Source organism: Pezoporus occidentalis, unplaced genomic scaffold, assembly GCF_034315485.1.
Source record: "Pezoporus occidentalis ecotype Australia unplaced genomic scaffold, CSIRO_AGI_Poc_V1 ctg205, whole genome shotgun sequence".
NCBI classification, from domain to species: Eukaryota; Metazoa; Chordata; class Aves; order Psittaciformes; family Psittacidae; genus Pezoporus; species Pezoporus occidentalis.
This window is the reverse complement of record NW_026913911.1, coordinates 103,213-120,776: the sequence shown is the minus strand read 5'-3', so window position 1 is coordinate 120,776 and position 17,564 is coordinate 103,213. Positions and strand designations below refer to the sequence as shown.

The following is a 17,564-nucleotide window of genomic DNA, read 5'->3' as shown; positions in this document are numbered from 1 at the left end:
TGCAGTGAGTAAGAAATGAGCACGTTACCTCTTGGCTTTGCGTGGTGTGACATTGAACGGGGGGCCAGGCTGACCCAGGGATTTGGGAAACAGGTCCACCCACATCTGCAGCTTCCCCTGTATGGAAAGAGACACATGAAGCTGATGAGTCTCGTACTAGGGTTAGTAAGTAAGACCAAAGAGTGGAGAGAGACAATACCGAGTTCTTCAGTGTTCCTTAGCTGAAAATTAAGGTTTCCTTAATGGAAAAGTGCCATTAAATGTTATATTCAAACTATTTTAGTGATAGGTGGTTGGACGTTCATGGCTTCCCATATATAAGCAGTTGGTCTGGATGAGCTGAAGGTGCAACCAGCTTTACTTTCCATGGCTGACTGCCTTTATATAGGGACAGAGTAAAGACTGGGTCCATGGCAGGTGTTGGCAAAGCCAACAGCTCACTTGTTTTCCACGCTGGCACCAGCTGCGATGCTGATTTATGGCTTTCTGAGCATGGGACTGGAGGATGGGATGAGGAGAGGGGAGTGTAATCCCTCCAAGGGCAGGTTCATGCTGCAGAAATCACGCTGCTGCTTTGCCAAAGCAGCCCATGGTGTCGTTACCACTATAGGGGAACTCTGCATCAAGGCTTCAGATCAGAAGTGGCTTTTTAGCCCCTCAATAAGAAAAAGAAATAAAAGATTGTGAGCAAATGCTGCTGAAAATGAGCCCAGGAGGCTGGAACTGAATCAACTCCCCCCCCCCCAACACCCTGAGCTGGCCATGGAGCTGTATGTGATGGCCAGTGCTCCGTCCCGTACGATGACTCCCTTCCATGGGAGAAGCCCATCCCCAGGGCAGGTTAGGGGTGCATCAAGAGGAGGTGATGCTCTCAGCCATGCCCCCACTCACCTGCTCGATCTCCGGCTGCAGAGGGCTGTAGAGAGGCCTGGTCTCCACGTGCTCGGGCACCAGCCCCTGCTTGCGCAGCACGAACAGCGCGAGCCGCTCCTCCACCGGCCCCAGGTGAGGGTTTGGGGCTTTGCCATCCTCTGCACAGAGCACAGGGCGCTGTTAGACCGTGCCATGGGTGTGAGGGGCTGGAGCCCACCACCCCATGGGAGCAAACACGAGCCCACCGCTTCCATCTGCAAATCCACCATGGCCACAAACCCTCCTGGGCACAGGGCAGCCCAGCGTGGGATGTGGGGGCAAAGCATTGCACAAAGAGACAATCCCCGTGCAAGTTCTCCCCCATATCATAGAACCATGGAATGGTTTGGGTTGGAAAGGGTCTTAGGAGCATCCAGCTCCAACCCCTGCCACGGGCAGGGACACCTCACACTAAACCATGGCACCCAAGGCTCCATCCAACCTGGCCTTGAACACTGCCAGGGATGAAGCATTCACAGCTTCCCTGAGCAACCCATTCCAGTGCCTCAGCACCCTCACAGGAAAGAACTTCTTCCTTAGATCCAATCTAAACTTCCCCTGTTTCAGTTTGACCCCATCACCTCTGGTCCTTTTATACCCAGTGGGAGCAGTGAGAGAAGCTGTGGCTGCCCCATCCCTGGCAGTGCTCAAGGCCAGGTTGGACACAGGGGCTTGGAGCAAGCTGCTCCAGTGGAAGGGGTCCCTGTCCATGGCAGGGGTTGGAGCTGGAGGAGCTTTGAGGTCCCTTCAACCCAAACCAGGCTGGGATGCTAGGATTCTACTTGCGGTACATGATCAGAACAGGCCAGCACAGAGCACCCCCAGCAAACACTGAGCCACCCATGAGCAATCCCCACCCGCTCCACACCAAACCCCAATCCCATTATCAATAATGGACATTTCTGCCTTCTCTGCCCCAGCATTTGGGATCCCTTACGTCCATCCAGGTACAGATCATGGCCAACTCAGCCTTAGCTGAGCCTGCTCCTCCTCCCCACCCCAGGTGCCATGCTGGGACCGGTGGAGGGCATCACCCCCGAGACAAGCACAGCATTTCAGGCCGTGTACCCCCAAGGACCTCGGAAACACGATGTGCTCCACAAAGGCTATCACAGCGCGGCAGCGTTCAGCCCAGCTCCCTCCTTGGCTGTACCTTGAAGTGGTTAACTTCAGCCACATGGGCTATTTCCCAAGTGGAAACCTGGCTCTGCTGTGTGGGTTTATGTGCAGGAAGAAGCAAGAGCCCCTCTCGGAACACAACAAATGTGGGGGTTATGGAACAAGGGCCAGGTGCAGGGCTTGTAAAAGCCCTGCTCTCGTGTTTAACGGCTCCGCTTTATGTGGCCAGGTTCAGATCTGAGGCTGCTCTGCGAAGCAGCTGCTTTCCAGATCCTGCAGGTCGAGCATCAGGCTTTGGTCTGGGTTTGAGCTGATTGCCATGAAAGCAGAGGAAGGTGAGAGGCAGGGCTGGCAGAGGGGGGAGCACCCCGCTCGCCTTCACACCTTGCAGCCCTTTTCCCATAGCGAGAGGCTGCAAGGAGCTGTTGCTTCCCCATCCTCCTCCTCCTCCTCCCCAGGGGAGAACCATGACTTTGTGCCTTGATTCCCAGGGAGAATCCAGGCTCAAATCGAAGCCAAGCCCCAGGGATTTGATTCCCAACACCTCAATTCCCAGGCAGAGGGATCAGTCCTAGGTTGCACCATGGGTGCTCCTCCATGGCTCTGCAATGGTGTGGTCCCCTTAATCAAGGCCATGGGGCAGGGGGTTCATCTCCCCCTTGCACCAAACCACCCCTCCCCTGCTTTAACGCAGAGTCGTCTCTAAAAGGCAGCTCCTGCCCTAGGGATGTCAGATGGGCCCGAGCTGATGCCCTGGCTACTGCAGGTGGGTTCTGTGCGAACCCGAACGTGGCTCCCAGCACTGAGGGATGTTCCCTCCTCGCTGGCAGAGGCTGATTTGGGGTTTCCAGCTGGAAAGCATCTCACCGCCCTCCCGAGCCTGGGCACCTTGTGCATGGTATTGTCTCCCTCTAGTGACTCCAGCCCCACAACGCAGAGATGCAAACACCAGTGCTCCTCCAGCAGCTGGAACATCAGCATGGAGCCTCTCAGCTGCGATGGACCCTGCTGCTCCCAGCCTGCGTGGATCTCATGGAACCATGGAATGGGTTGGGTTGGAAGGGACCTTAAAGCTCCTCCAGCTCCAACCCCTGCCACGGGCAGGGACCCCTTCCACTGGAGCAGCTTGCTCCAAGCCCCTGTGTCCAACCTGGCCTTGAGCACTCCCTTTTCTTCCATCCTTACAGATGCTGGATCTCCATCTCCATCTTGACCCCTGCTTGTGCTGAAACAGAGCCCCCTACATCTAATCCCAGTTTGTCTGCGAGACCTAAGTCCTATTGACATGTGAAGGCTGAGCAGCAGGTATTCCTCTTCCTTATCTCCGCTTTCCCTGGTCCCTTTAGTGCTTCCAGCTCGGATGGACACCCTTGTTTGAAAACAACGTTGTCTTCTGCCTTTTGTCACCTTTGTGGCCCTACTTAGAGCCAAACACTCAACCCAAAGCAGCCCCATCCCTTACCCAGCTCAGAGAGGACGTATTCCTGCTCCCTGAAGATGACCCGGTCGGACTTGTAGGTGGGAGCCTTGTAGTTGTGCTGCAGGGAGAAGAGGTGGAGCAGCTGGGAAGGACGGAGCTGGTCCCGCCACTGGTTGGGTCCAGAGCTGAAACCGAACAGGAGGGAAACAGCAGCTCAGCACGTGGTGAAGCATCCTCCAGCCTCAACAAGGGGCAGCACCAGCGCTGGGGCTTGGAGCAACCTGCTCTAGTGGAAGGTATCCCTGCCTGTGGCAGGGGTTGGAGCTGGATGGTCCTTAGGGTATCTTCCAACCCACGTTGGGATCCTATGATACACTAAAAGGGGTGACGGTGAAGGAGCAGCTCACGCTGGGTCTGTGTTCACTGGTGAATGGGGCTCTATGTGGGGGACACAGCCTCAGCTTGCAGGGCTGCGGTGCCCTGATATCCCCACTAGACCCACCACATCACCTTCCAGCTGGCCCTGTGCATGGGGGTGTCCTCACCATGGTGTGCCCAAGAGGCATCAGGGATGTAACAGGGTCTTCCCGAGGACATTAATGCCACTTGAAGCATTTCATGCTTCTGGATGAGACCCAGGGCTCAGGGAAGGTCCCCAAATGAGGGGCTTCTCTGCTGTGAATCTATCTCAAGGCACTGGTTTGGTCCCCTTGGGACAGCCCTGGGACAGCAGAGCAGACACCCCTGATCCCATGGCCATGTCAGCCCCACAGAGCAGTGCCAGAGCCCCCAAGCCCCCAGAGGTACCCACACGCAGTAGGTTTGGGGGAGGCCACAGCGCGCCCCGTATTTGGACAGGAAGCGGTTCTCCAGGTCTATGATGGTCTCCCCGATCTTCTCATCCTTTGAGAGGAGGTCGTAGTCGTAGAGCGTGATCTTCAGGTCCTTCTCGAGGGGCAGAGTGCAGCTCAGCTCGAACATCCTGCAAACGGGAGAGCAGAGACACCCAGGAGGTGGAGGTTGATGGTGCCGAGAGCCCCATGGGAAGCAGGCACATACCCCATCCCAGTGTGCACACACTGCACATCGCTGTCACACTGGTCCAGTACTACCAGTGCTGTTGTACTGGCTTAGCCTGAGGATGTGCAAAGCCTCCCTAAAGCAATAATCATAGGATCTTGGCATGGTTTGGGTTGGAAGGGACCTTAAAGCTCATCCAGTCCCAACCCCTGCCACGGGCAGGGACCCCTTCCACTGGAGCAGCTTGCTCCAAGCCCCTGTGTCCAACCTGGCCTTGAGCACTGCCAGGGATGGGGCAGCCACAGCTTCTCTGGGCACCCTGTGCCAGCGCCTCAGCACCCTCACAGGGAAGAGCTTCTGCCTAAGAGCTCATCTCAGTCTCCCCTCTGGCAGGTTAAAGCCATTCCCCTTGGCCTGGCCATACAGGCCCTTAGCCCAAGCCCCTCTCCAGGTTTCTTGTAGGCAAAGGTCCAAATCAGGACCCAAGCCTGCCTGGGTCCAGCCTGTGGTCAGAGATTGACCCCTGAAGCCTCCTTATCCTCCCCTCAGAAGGGGAGTATTAGGCCTTGTCTAATGCACACTGTCCTCTAAGGTCTCACCAGTATCACCCTCACCATCCTTCTTCCTTTCCCTCCATCCCTGCAGACCATAGAATGATAGAAGAGTTTGGGCTGGAAGGGACCTTCAAAGCTCATCCAGTTCCACCCCCCTGCCATGAGCAGGGACATCTTCAACTAAGTCAGGTCACTCCAAGCCCATCCAACCTGGCCGTGAATCTAGGCTGGAATGGGAAGCTCTGGCTGGCCCATCCCTACTCCCTCAACATAACATGAAGAATCACAGGGACTCCGAACCGAATCCAAACTCACTTCCCAAAGACAGGCTCCAGCGTACAGGGCAGGTAATTTTCTTGGTCATTTATGGATTTCTTCCCCACTGAAATCTTCACGTAGGGATCACACTAAAGACGGGCAGGAAAACAAATGTAAGAGTCACTGCACGGCAATACTGGTGACAAAGGTATAACTCTGCTTCTCCTTGTCCCAGCAAGCAGCATCTTCCACCCTTCAAGGAAGGCTAATGCCTGCTTTCAAGAGCAGGACCATTCTGACCATTAACTACAAATCTGTGACCACCACTAAGATCTATCTGCTTTACAACTCCCTTTTGAGGATGACCAAAGGACCAGTTAGCAGTGTGGGACAAAAGTCCAAGCTCATCTGAGCTCAATGGGATGGAAAAGGAATAAAAGAGCATGAATAGAACCCTATTCATAGCTTCTCTGATGGATGAGCTTGCTCAGGATGTTCCTGTTCTCATGTGAGTCACTCATCTGGAGGTTCCATTGAGGTCATCATTTATTCAAGTGTGAGGTCTACTCAAAAATAGATGCAGGGGCCTAAAATATCAAAGGAAAACCATTTTGGTTCCAGAAGCGTGGCTCAAACCCATTTACTGCCAAGAGGCTGCAGGAAATTAATGGAAAACTAATGGCAGCAGCGTCACATAAAGCCTCGTTGTGCATTTAAACCCTCTATCAGATACTTTCACCTATTAAGTCGTTTTTTAAGCTTCCCTCTCCCAAGTAAACCTCTCCTGGGAGAGCTGCCTTAACCTGGGACGTGGTGGGATTCACTCGAGTCAGCATTTTTACTAGGGGAAGAAAAGAACGACTTCACCTAAAAGATGCCACCCAGCTTGAAGCCCGTGCCACCCCGCAGCATCTGAAAAGGCAAAGATGCTGGCCAGAAACCCCCAGGGCAAGCTCCTCATCACTGTTCCTTCACCTGCAGATCCTTTTAAGAAGCAAAGGATCACAGAATGATGGGATCAGCCACGTTGGGAAAGCCCTTTAAGCTCATCCGGTCCAACCATTACCCATCACTGCCAAGGCCACCTCTGCCCCATGGCACCGAGGCCTCGTCTCCACAAGTGTGAACACTTGGAGGGCCGGTGCCTGCAGCCCTGCCCTGGGCAGCCTGTTCCAATGCCTGAGCACCCTCTGGGGCAGGAATTGTTCCTCAGCTCCATCTAAACCTGCCCTGGGGCAGCTTGAGGCCGGTTCCTCTTGTCCCATCCCTTGTTCCTTGGGAGCAGAGCCCAGCCCCTCCTGGCTCCATCCTCCTGGCAGGCACTTGTAGGGAGCCATCAGGTCCCCCCTGAGCCTTATGTTCTTCAAAGGAAGGATGGAAAAGCAGTGCTTGGGGAAGGTCTCCAGCGTGAGGATGAATGGGGCATCCAGGCCTTTTGCTTCCCCTTGACTGAGATGAGCTTCAGGAGACACCACAGCCTAAGGGCACAGACTGTAGAGTCAAGCTTGGATCCTTGGTTTTGGTTTTTAGTGTGAAAAAAGCCTTTTTCTACTCCTCTCGTTTGCTACTCAGGGGTTTTCTATAGGAGATTTCTAAGACATTGAAAACTTTCATCCCAAACCCATTGCCAAACCCAGGGGAGATTAAAAAGCAGGTTTGGTTTGTCCATGTCCAATTAAAATGAACATTTTTCCTTCTGAACTGACACAGTTTTCTTTTTTTGCCCTGATTTTTCCTTCCTGACAGGCAAAGCCTTGCAAAAAACCATGCGGAAGACCTGATTTTGTCTCCTTGAGCACCAAAATGAATCAAAGCCCTCTCGTTTCGCTACTTTAACTACAGAAAAATCCCTTGGGATGGAGGAAGAGTCGGCTCCTGGGATTCCCAGATGGGTGACGGAGGCAGAAAGACGACTTCCTCCTTTCTGCTGTCACCATGATCTCTAATTGATGGCTCAGGGCTGACCTGCCCAAGGAGCCCACCCCGAGCCAGCACTGAGCATCCCCAGCAGGATACCTTCCCATTGGTGTCCTTGGGCTGCAGGCCGAAGGCTCGGATGATGTAGACCCGGACGAGGCATTCCTGGGGTCCCCTGGCCGGCAGCTGGTGGAACTGCCGCGGGGGCATCGGGACCCGCGGGTCATCCGGGAGAGGGTAGATCTTGAATGAACCCTGCCAAGGACACCAAGCGTTGGGCTGTGAATGGGTGGTTGCATAGAACCATGGCATGGTTTGGGGTGAAGGGACCTTAAAGCTCCTCCAGCTCCTGACTGTACAGGCCCTTGTCCCAAGCCCCTCTCCAGGTTCCCTGCAGCCCCTTTAGGCACTGGAGCTGCTCTAAGGGCACGTTCCTCCCCAGCACTGGACAGACATCTCCAAAGGGAGAGCTCAGCACCAGTGTGGTGTGACCACGAGTACTCACACATGCTCCCACTACCACCCCGGACAAAGAAAATGCTCCACTGCTTACATCCAGCCTTGGTTTCTGATGGGTTTTGCTCCAGGATGACAGCACAACCTAGGCTAGCTTTGATGTATCTGGGAATACAGCAGCCAGACCCGCACAGGCAGGTTCATGCAATGGTTTGGGTTGAAAGGACCTTAAATCTCCTCCAGCTCCAACCCCTGCCACAGGCAGGGACCCCTTCCACTAGAGCAGCTTGCTCCAAGCCCCTGTGTCCAACCTGCCCTTGAGCACTGCTATGGATGGAGGAATCAATCTGTTCAGGCTGGGGCCAGTGTTCTCCTTCTATGGCCCATTTCTCTCTGGACTCCTACCCAAAACGATGGGTTGGCATCACCCCGTTCAGCATCAAGACCTTCCACCTAGAGCCCATCTCACCTTGAACTCCCCCACGACCGAGGGGTCATCGTTTGAGTCCTGTGAGCGGCCACGATAGAGCTTGAAGGTGTGGCAGAAGTCAGAGAGATGCTCAAAGTCCTCCACGTTCTCCAGCTCCGTCTCATAGACCTGGGGAGGGAGGGACGGGAGGGGAGGGCAGGGACCAGCACCGGGTCCCCACCAATGCAGGACATGACCTGACCCAAGTTCCTTGGTCCTGGTGAAACACAACCCACAAGGATGGAGACTGGGCTCTGTCACCCTTGTTTCCCCCTTCGGACGGATGAAGAGCAGCCCTTCCTGCTGGGAATGTATTCATTAAGACCAGGCAAGGTCTTCCCCATTTTAGTCCTATTTGGCCTCTGTGTTAATTTAGCACTTGCAGTAAGAGGGTACCTAAATCTCCCCCTTCCCTAAGGAATCGGGTTTTCCTTGTTGTTCCCAAACACTTTCCAATTCCTCATCTCTGCCTCTTCAGTGACAAATCCTGAAGGCTGCAGAGTGGGAAGTTACCAGAAAGGGTTTTGTAAAGAAAACTGAGTTTCAAAAATTGTTCTTTTTAAACACAAGGATCCGATTTCTGGGGAAAATTATGGGTTACTTTTTACCTGGAAGGAAAAACAGCTTCAACATGCAAAAAACTATCAAAGCTTGTGGAAAAGCATCGTGGAGAGTGTGGGTCCAATGAGGCAGGACCAACCAACACCACTTACCTTGAGGGTGTCGAAGCCCTTCTCCAAATAGCAGCCACATTTCTCCCTCTCTCCTGTGGAAGCATAGAACTTGCTCCACCAGTCAATGAACTCCTCCTCCTGCAGCAGCAGATACCAGAGTTACACATCCCCATGAGCAAACCCCAGTGATCAACCACAGCAGCATCTCCCATAACCTGCTAGAGGTGAACTCCAGCCCTGGGCACCGTCCCCATGGGTTTGGTGGGGGATGAAGCTATCGTGAGCCCAACCTGCAGCTCCTCACTCCCTGGTTGCAAAGCGGTTTGGGGATGCTTCCACCCAAATCCAGCTATTCCAGCCACAGCAACCCCATAGACCTGGACCCATCAGCAGAGAGGAGGATGCTACACGGGAGGATGAGGTAGAGCTCACAGGAGAGCAGGCCAGAGGCAGATTTTGGCCATATGGGTGATGGTCTTTTGAGGACCTCAGTGCAGGACCCCAGAGGGGTGAGACAATTTAACCCTTGTGCTCAGATGGTCCTCGCAGCCTGGAATACAGGGAGGATTTGGGGCTGCTCTTAAACGCATTCCCTGCTTTAGGCTTCACCTGGAGGGTTTGGGGTCTCTGGGATGGGGATTGACTTTGTGGTTTGTGTTCCAGCATCATCCAACCTCCCCACCCAAACAAAGCCCATGGGGAACGAATGAATACATTAAATGCATGAATTCCCACTAAAAATGAGGTCCTCAGGTGCTGCCCCTCTCTCAGAGCCCTCTTCTCCTGGATGTTAGACAAAGAAAGGGGCAAATCTCACACAACCTCACAATGCCCCAGTGCCACTGAGGAGCATTTGCCTCATCTCCTAGTCAGACTGCACTTCCTGGGTGCTGGGAGTAGCTCCAAAGATGCTATTCCAAGAGGAAAGCCAGAGGCTGGACTCAGCAAATGCATGTATATTATAAGAGCCCCAGTTCTGACACTGATACAAGGGAGGATGAAGGGGCTTTGATTGTGATCCACGAAGCATTCCTGACAAATAATGATGTCTTATTTTAGAAGGCCACAGAATTCCATCACACTGATCTCATGGAGGAACCATAACAGGGGCTTATGGGGTTTCTGTTCTAAGCCAAGGGTGCAGCTTTAAATTGCTGTCTTGAACAGACATTGGCTTGAACAGGACAGGAATTCACAGGGAGGCCTCTGCTGCCTCCTTGTTTCTTGAGGAAAACGGGAATCAAAGTTGCCTTTCATCACTTCCCTTGTGTTAGTGGGTCAGAAGCTGCTCTCTGCCCAGTGTGGTTCCATTAGGACATTCCACAGGTACTGAGTTACAAGGGAAGGATTGAAACTGAGCCGACGACTTACCCACAGGCTCTTCTGCAGCCCCAAGACAAAGGATTTGGTTAGATTTTACTGATTTCTACTGGTGTTACCAAAACAAAGGGGGATTAAAACAGGAGGAGGCAACGGAGAAGCAGCTGGAATGTTAATAGCGAAGGACATGAATCCATTTGCCTGGAAATGGGAAAGCCAGCACCTGGATTCAGGGGTTTCATTCTGCAATCAGGCAATAGAGCAAATCACCTCCAGGGTTTTCTCTTGGGCATGGAAAGGAGGGTTCTCAGTTAGGACATCCTTCAGCCCTGCCCTGGGTGGCTAGAGGACCTCCAGCATCCTGCATGTCCTCTTCAACCTTCTGCATGGACCCTATGGAGCTCCAATGGGACACGCACCCCTGGGTGAGCATCACTTGTGGATAAACTCAACGTCAAGTGAATGGAGCCTCCAATTTCAGCTTGGAGAGAAACCTACCCATGGTTATCAGGTTATCCACATGACAGAGCTGCTGGCATGGCTATCAGAAGGTTTGTCATGGGTACCAGAAGGTTTGCTGTCTTGCCATCACCATTCATCCCTCTTCCCTCAATCACCACTCCCATAGAGCAGGGACCACTGTAATGTGAGCTGGAACCACATTCATGGAGGCCTTTTACCCAGGGCTATCCACTTGCTGTTGAGGGTATTGAGATTCTTCCCTTCCCCGGATCCCAGCATCCAGGCCTGTGCCACCCCAGAAGCTCTCAAGACGTTTCCAATCCCATTTTGCTTTACCCAGAGGGAATACATTGGTTTTAACCTCATTTTTACCAGGGAGGCTGAGCCAGAGCAAGGTTTTCCCCATTACCCAGGGTTTCCTGTGACTGCAAACCCATCCCATTGGATGCATTCCCATATGGGGATAGCAGGAGTCTGGGCTTGTCCATATGTCAAATGGTCATTTCCATCTGGAGCAAAAGGTGTGGAAAGCTGAGGAATTCCCATGCAACAGCTATATCAGCTTCTGGTGGAACTTAGTCCTTGTCATCACCTTTGAGGTGGGGGAAACTGAGGCACGGACAGACAGCAAAGCCAGGAGCAGAGCAGGCGATAACTGGAGTCTGAATGCTTCTGCTTGCTCTCCTTGTGATCACACACCATTCCCTGGGGGAATATGGGTACTAAATCCTGCCTCTAAAGAAGCTGAGCTGCTCAGTCCCAGGTGGACCCACACCTCACATCTGGGAGGCAGATTTCCTGCTGTGGGGAAGCTCTGCAGCTGGGATGAGAAGATCCCCCTGGATACAGCTTGGACATTCATAGACATGAGTGCTTGTTGAGGAGATGACAGCCCTGCATCTCCTGGAGAGGGTGGTGTGAGCATCCTCTGCTCCAGTCAGAGGCAGCCTGGGCAGCTCAGCTCAACACCCGACCAAAGTAACCCAGCCCAGCCCTGTCCTCCTGACGGGGCAGAAAACTCCATGGAGAATCCATAGCAAGCAGCTGGGAACACAAAAAGGGCTTTAAACAGCACAGCCGAGCTCCTTGGGCTTTTCCAACCACATCCTAAACCCCTCTGCGGCTCCGTCTACATTGCTCCAAAGGTCAGCAAGCCCAGGCAGGAAACGGAGCTTGGTTTGGGGTGGTTTGGGATGGTTCTGCAATGGAATGGCTGTGACGAAGGCCATCAGCCACCCAGCACCCAAGCAAGGCTATCCACACAGGGGGAGCGTGGCACCCTTGGGTGCAGGTGGGAATGGCTTTAACCTGCCCGAGGGGAGACTGAGATGAGCTCTTAGGCAGAAGCTCTTCCCTGGGAGGGTGCTGAGGCGCTGGCACAGGGTGCCCAGAGAAGCTGTGGCTGCCCCATCCCTGGCAGTGCTCAAGGCCAGGTTGGACACAGGGGCTTGGAGCAAGCTGCTCCAGTGGAAGGGGTCCCTGCCCGTGGCAGGGGTTGGAGCTGGAGGAGCTTTAAGGTCCCTTCAACCCAAACCAGGCTGGGATTCCATGAAAACCACTTGCATCCACACAGGGAGACTGCAAGAGGACTTCCTTATCCTTCCCTTAACCCTCAAGTGTGAACCCTCAGATGTTCATAAAGGCAAATCACCCATTTATGGCTGTTTCACCCTTTTTTCCCCACCGTACTGGGAATTCTGCTTAGAAGAGGACAAAACTGTTTGGGTTTAGTGGGGTTTTGTCCCTCCTGTTTAATCAGCCTCCCTGTAGCCAAAGGCAGCCCCCAGGCACCTTCCTGCCACTGGTTTTCCTCTATCACAGAATCACAGAATCAACCACGCTGGAAAAGACCTTTCAGATCAAGTCCAACCCTTACCCCAGCACTGCCAAGGCCACCACTAACCCATGGCAATGAGGGCCTTGGCTTCAAATGGGGTTTTTTCCCCGTAAACCTGTTGGGAAGCCAGCTTGCCATGCAGGCTGCTCTAGGAGGGCTTCCCCCCATCACCCATGGCAGTGCCATGGAGACCATTCCTCAAACAGGGCTTAAACACCGGGAGAAAACAAGGCATGGGGAGCACACCGGGGGCAATGCTGGGCTGCGGGGTGGCTTGGCCACCGTGTCAGCAGGAGATATCCAACACCCAGAGCTCTTCCAGCTCACAGTAACGGGATAAGCCGTGAAATCCGCACTCTGATTTGGAAGCAGCAAACACAGCAAACAACCAATTACTCCAAATGGTTCCCAGATTGTGACCTCTTGCTTTTGGCCTGGGTCAGCTCCTCTCACTTGTCACTTGATGGGTTGTTTGTACTCCCTACAACCAAAGCAGAGCCAGGCAAACTAACGGTGTGAGTGAATAGAAAGCACCTCACAGTGCTCCTCAGGGGAGAAGGGAAGCTTCTCACTGCACTTTCATAGCTCAGAGGTGTCTGAGAGCTCCTCACAAGCTTCTCTCCTCTGGGAGACGCTCCCGAGGAGCATCCGGAGGAGGTCTTTCCGTGCCATTTCACATCTGGGAATGCAGGAGCTGCTTGGGCATTGACCTGCCAAGGGACAGCTCCCCTAAAACCTGGGTCCCTCCGCTCCCGCCCTGGGTTTCTAAAGCCAGGTTTTCACTCACCAGGACTCGAAAGCTCATTTGGGCTTCTCAAAGGAGCCTGTCTGCCCCTTCCATCCTGAGCCCGCAGGAGGAGACACGGACAAGGATGCGCTGCCAAAGGGGATGAGGGACCTCAAAGGCCCTCAGTGGCACACTGGGGCTTTGCAAAATGCACTGTACCATGGAATCAACCAGGGTGGAAAAGCCCTTCAAGCTCACCCAGTCCAACCGTTCCCAGCCCTGCCAAGGCCATCACTGACCCATGGCACTGAGGGTGTGTGAGCACTTCCAGGGCCGGTGCCTGCAGCCCTGCCCTGGGCAGCCTGTTCCAATGCCTGAGCACCCTCTGGGGCAGGAATTGTTCCTCAGCTCCATCTAAACCTGCCCTGGGGCAGCTTGAGGCCGGTTCCTCTTGTCCCATCCCTTGTTCCTTGGGAGCAGAGCCCAGCCCCTCCTGGCTCCATCCTCCTCTCAGGCACTTGTAGGGAGCTGCATGCACAGAGAAGCCAGAACCTCTCGGAAGACATCTGGCCTGGAGCACATGTCTAATTCTGCCAGCTCCACAAGCACAAGAGGGAGGAAACGTCCTCATCCCCATCCCAAAACCCACCTCATGGCTTTGGCATGAAGGCAAAGCAATGGCTGCAGTGCACATGGACCTGAGCAAGAGGAAATGGCCATTTTCAAGGGGACCTTTCACAAAACACCTCTATTTTAACACACTTTTAAATATATATATATATGTACATCAACCATTCATAAACACCATTAAGCAAGTAAGTTAGAACATAAAGCAATACATACATGAGGTTGGGCCCAAGAAGCTGGTGTGTTAATTAAAGCTGAGCTGGTCAGACCTTCTGCAAGCTACAAATTCAAATGAGGGTTAGAGAAACAAGGATTAAACATCAGTAAAAGCCCAGTTTAGGAGCAATCGAATGAAGGAACCTGAGTGGTGCCACCTTCCCCCTCCCCCTGGCTGTAAGGTTGAGGTCTCCTTGAGAATGGGAGCTGGGTTCTTATTGATGCTCATCGAGTGGGACAGGGTTTGAAGGGGTGCAGAGGATAAATGGGGTGTTAAAGGGAAACTGGAGTAAAATCAGTGTTACAGAAGAGCTGTTAAATAGACTGAGATGAGCTCTTAGGCAGAAGCTCTTCCCTGTGAGGGTGCTGAGGCGCTGGCACAGGGTGCCCAGAGAAGCTGTGGCTGCCCCATCCCTGGCAGTGCTCAAGGCCAGGTTGGACACAGGGGCTTGGAGCAAGCTGCTCCAGTGGAAGGGGTCCCTGCCCTCCAGAACACCCCTGTCACTCCTGGAGTCCGATGGAGACAGCTCCTCTGTGAGTGCTTTATCATGGAGCAGAAGGAACAAATATCTGCTCATCCCTTGGGCTGCACGTGGTTTTCCTTCCTCAACTGCTTCCCATGGGGATGAGGACCCAGGAAAGGCTTCAGAGAACAAGGGGAGGCTACGGGATATAAGGAACAAGAACTGATCCAGCAGCCACTTGCTTGTGCAAAACCCCACTCCATGGGCATCTCCCAGAGAAGCAAACAAGAAGGGCTTGGGCAGGAGACCTTGCTGTAGGAAAAATGCCTTTCTATAAGTCCTAGGAGCTTCTTTCCTCCACATTCAGCACCCATGACGCTTCCACGGCCCACGTGCACGTGGACTGGTTTCAAGCAGACCTCAGGCTGAACTTCTCACCCCACTTGGCCGCGATGGACAACACTCAGCAAGCTCAGAGCAGGGGGGGTCGTGTTTGCTTTCCCTGTTTCGGATGAGGACAACAAAGTGATCCTTTGTTCCAGGCATCCATCGGGGAGGGAGCCAAGCCAGGCTTGGCAAGGAGGGAGAAAGGCTTTGGAGCCACGCAATGAAACACACCCATGCGAACACGCAGGGCAGGAACAATCCTGGCTCCTGCTTCCAAGGTCACCACTGGAAGAGCGCGCGGTGCAGAGGCTGCAGCCCTGGGCATGGGCTCCTGGCCCTGCATCTGCCTCCTTCCCAAGGAGAAGGAATAAGACGGCCTCTGGAGACTGGAACTCCTCCTTCACCCTCAAATCTGGCCCCAAAGAGGAGCAGAGAGGGATGGAGGGACCCCCACTAAGCAAAGCCCACCCCAACCCGTGTCCATCACCAGGAGAGGGTGGGCATGGGAGGACCAGCACTGAGCCAGGATGGAGAGGTTAGGGAGGGAGATGATGGGAATGGTGCTCTGGCTTTCCAGGAACACGTTCCCTCCTCCTCTGCTCCACACACAAAGCCCAAAAGAGAAAGGCAAACAAACAGAGAGGGATGGATCTGGGCTCAGAGTGGAGAATTCCATCCACTGCAGCGTGCTCTGTTGCTGTCAAGAAATGGCCAAGTCTTTCCCTGTGGAACCTCTGCTGCAGGGCTCTGGCTCTGCCACTTCCCTCTCCCCCTTCCCACCTCCCATTTAAACTCTTCCCCAGGTTTAATCCAAGGTTTGGAGGTGCAAACTGAGGGTCCCACCAGCCCCACAGAGTGTGAACATCCAGCGCAGCCTTGGCCAGGCACCTTCAGCATCGGATCACAGAGGACCCCATCTCCACATCAACCCCAAACCGGGGTCTCACAGTGGCCACATCCCCCTCTGCCCCAGGCAGAACCTTCACTTGTGTGGCCTTTATAAAGGGAATTCATGGCAGGACATTTTCCTCTTCTCACCTCCCCAAAGAGCATCCCATGAATTGCTTTTATAAACCCCCGTGTTCCCAAAGGGAATTGCATTTCCCTCTTGTCACCTCCACCAAAGTCATTCAAGGAGCAGGAGCAACCCTGGAGCAGACATAGAAACATCAGGGGTGGGAAATGGTGCTGGAAGAGGAAGGCTGGAGGGAAGGAATTGGCTTGGAAAATCCGTTGTGTTTAACACAGGGGTTTGCCACCAGAAAAGGCAGGAGAGGAACTCATGGAGATGGTCATTCTGGTGCTCTCAAAGAGCAACACTGCACCTTGGAAGTGCTGCAGGTTGGTATATGGCTGCAAAACAGCAGCTTTACTGAAAATCGACCCAAAAAAGCAGAAAGGGGGAGAATTTAAAGTGTAACTTGAGGCTTGGAGCAAGCTGCTCTAGTGGAAGGTGCCCATGGCAGGGGTTGGAGCTGGATGAGCTTTAAGGTCCCTTCCAACCCAAACCATTCCATGATGATTCTATGAACATGCCCCCCAAAATATAGTCAAATCAAGTGAAAGCTGGGTAGGTTCTTCTATTAACACATAAGAAATGATGCCCAATGCAGCCCTGGGAGAGGCTCTGGGTGCCACCAGCTTCCTGGGTGCAGCAAAGGGACATCACCTGCAGCAGCATCACGGAGCTCATCAGAGGTAAAGGCAGGTCCTGCATCCCATCCCTCCTGTGCACATTATTCCATGTCTCCCTCTCTTTTCTCTACACTAGACTGGGAAAAGGGCTTTTCCTTACTTGCAGAAGTGAAGGTGCCTGTTCCAAGCCTGGTTTCGGTGTGGGTTTTAGACATGCTCCAGTTACTTCACTGACAGAACCTGAAGCACTATGGTAAACCACGAAGACAAATGCCAAGGTAACAGGAAGCCAAGTGGGTTGCCAGGAGGGGTTTGTTCCTGGAGCTGCTTCTTCCTTCCAATGCCACTTGGGCCAAGGTTTTCCAGTTCCTATTGGATCCTGAAGCCTCCCAGACAAGATGCCAGGGAGCTGAGCTGGACATCCCACTTCTTGGCTGGTGGGGAACCTGAGAAGCCAGCCCATTCCATGTGCCTCACCATGGGGTGACCTTGCCTGGGAGCACCAACCTGGATCTCATCAGTGCTTGGGATAGGGAGGCACGAGCAGGCCCAGCTGCAGTCAAGCCCACAACAGGCTGAGTCCCACAGCCACAGCTCTGGCTGAGAACTGCCCAAAACCCTGGCTCTTCCTTAACCTAAAGCCTGAAAGCCTTGAGCTGGGCAGAGGCTCCAGCATCCAATACACACAGTGTGTGTGTGAAGGGGAGAGCCTGGCATGGAGAGTCTGTTGAGCCAAGACATCTCATACTAAGGGTAGAGGTAGAGGATGAGTTTGTGGTTGGTTGTTGTGGCATGGTGGAGGAGAAGGGATGGAAACAGAGGTGGAAGCTGCAAAGGGAAGGTTACAACCAGACATGGCCTCACATCTGCACGAGTTCCTCCTCATCACATGAAATAAGGAACCCATTTCCTATTGATGGGATATTCTCCATACCTGGACAGGAATAAGAGGCTCTTTGTCATCGATGTCAATGAGGACGTCATCCCTGGGCGTGAGGCTCACATCATCTGCAACCAGAGCGAGTACGAGCATGACCAGGACATCCAGCTGACAGACACCCCAAATCACTGCATCAGCCTTGCCCGGAGC

General features: G+C 53.6%; 1 protein-coding gene across 12 annotated transcripts in view; it reads right to left on the bottom strand.

Annotated features, from left to right (window-relative positions):
* The window catches only part of DYSF (dysferlin), an 88,554-nt gene that overhangs the window by 26,008 nt on the left and 44,982 nt on the right, over positions 1–17,564 (bottom strand). For 7 of the 12 annotated variants that reach the window (XM_062618870.1, XM_062618873.1, XM_062618876.1 and 4 more), the window contains 10 exons: positions 17,409–17,482; positions 13,989–14,051; positions 8,839–8,937; positions 8,126–8,254; positions 7,300–7,455; positions 5,341–5,432; positions 4,263–4,433; positions 3,494–3,636; positions 892–1,031; positions 29–117 (listed from right to left, as the gene is read on the bottom strand). In XM_062618870.1, coding sequence (XP_062474854.1) covers positions 29–117; positions 892–1,031; positions 3,494–3,636; positions 4,263–4,433; positions 5,341–5,432; positions 7,300–7,455; positions 8,126–8,254; positions 8,839–8,937; positions 13,989–14,051; positions 17,409–17,482 — 1,156 coding nt within the window. The remainder of the gene's footprint in view (positions 1–28; positions 118–891; positions 1,032–3,493; positions 3,637–4,262; positions 4,434–5,340; positions 5,433–7,299; positions 7,456–8,125; positions 8,255–8,838; positions 8,938–13,988; positions 14,052–17,408; positions 17,483–17,564) is intronic. The other 5 variants (XM_062618879.1, XM_062618881.1, XM_062618874.1 and 2 more) reach the window with 1 other exon arrangement.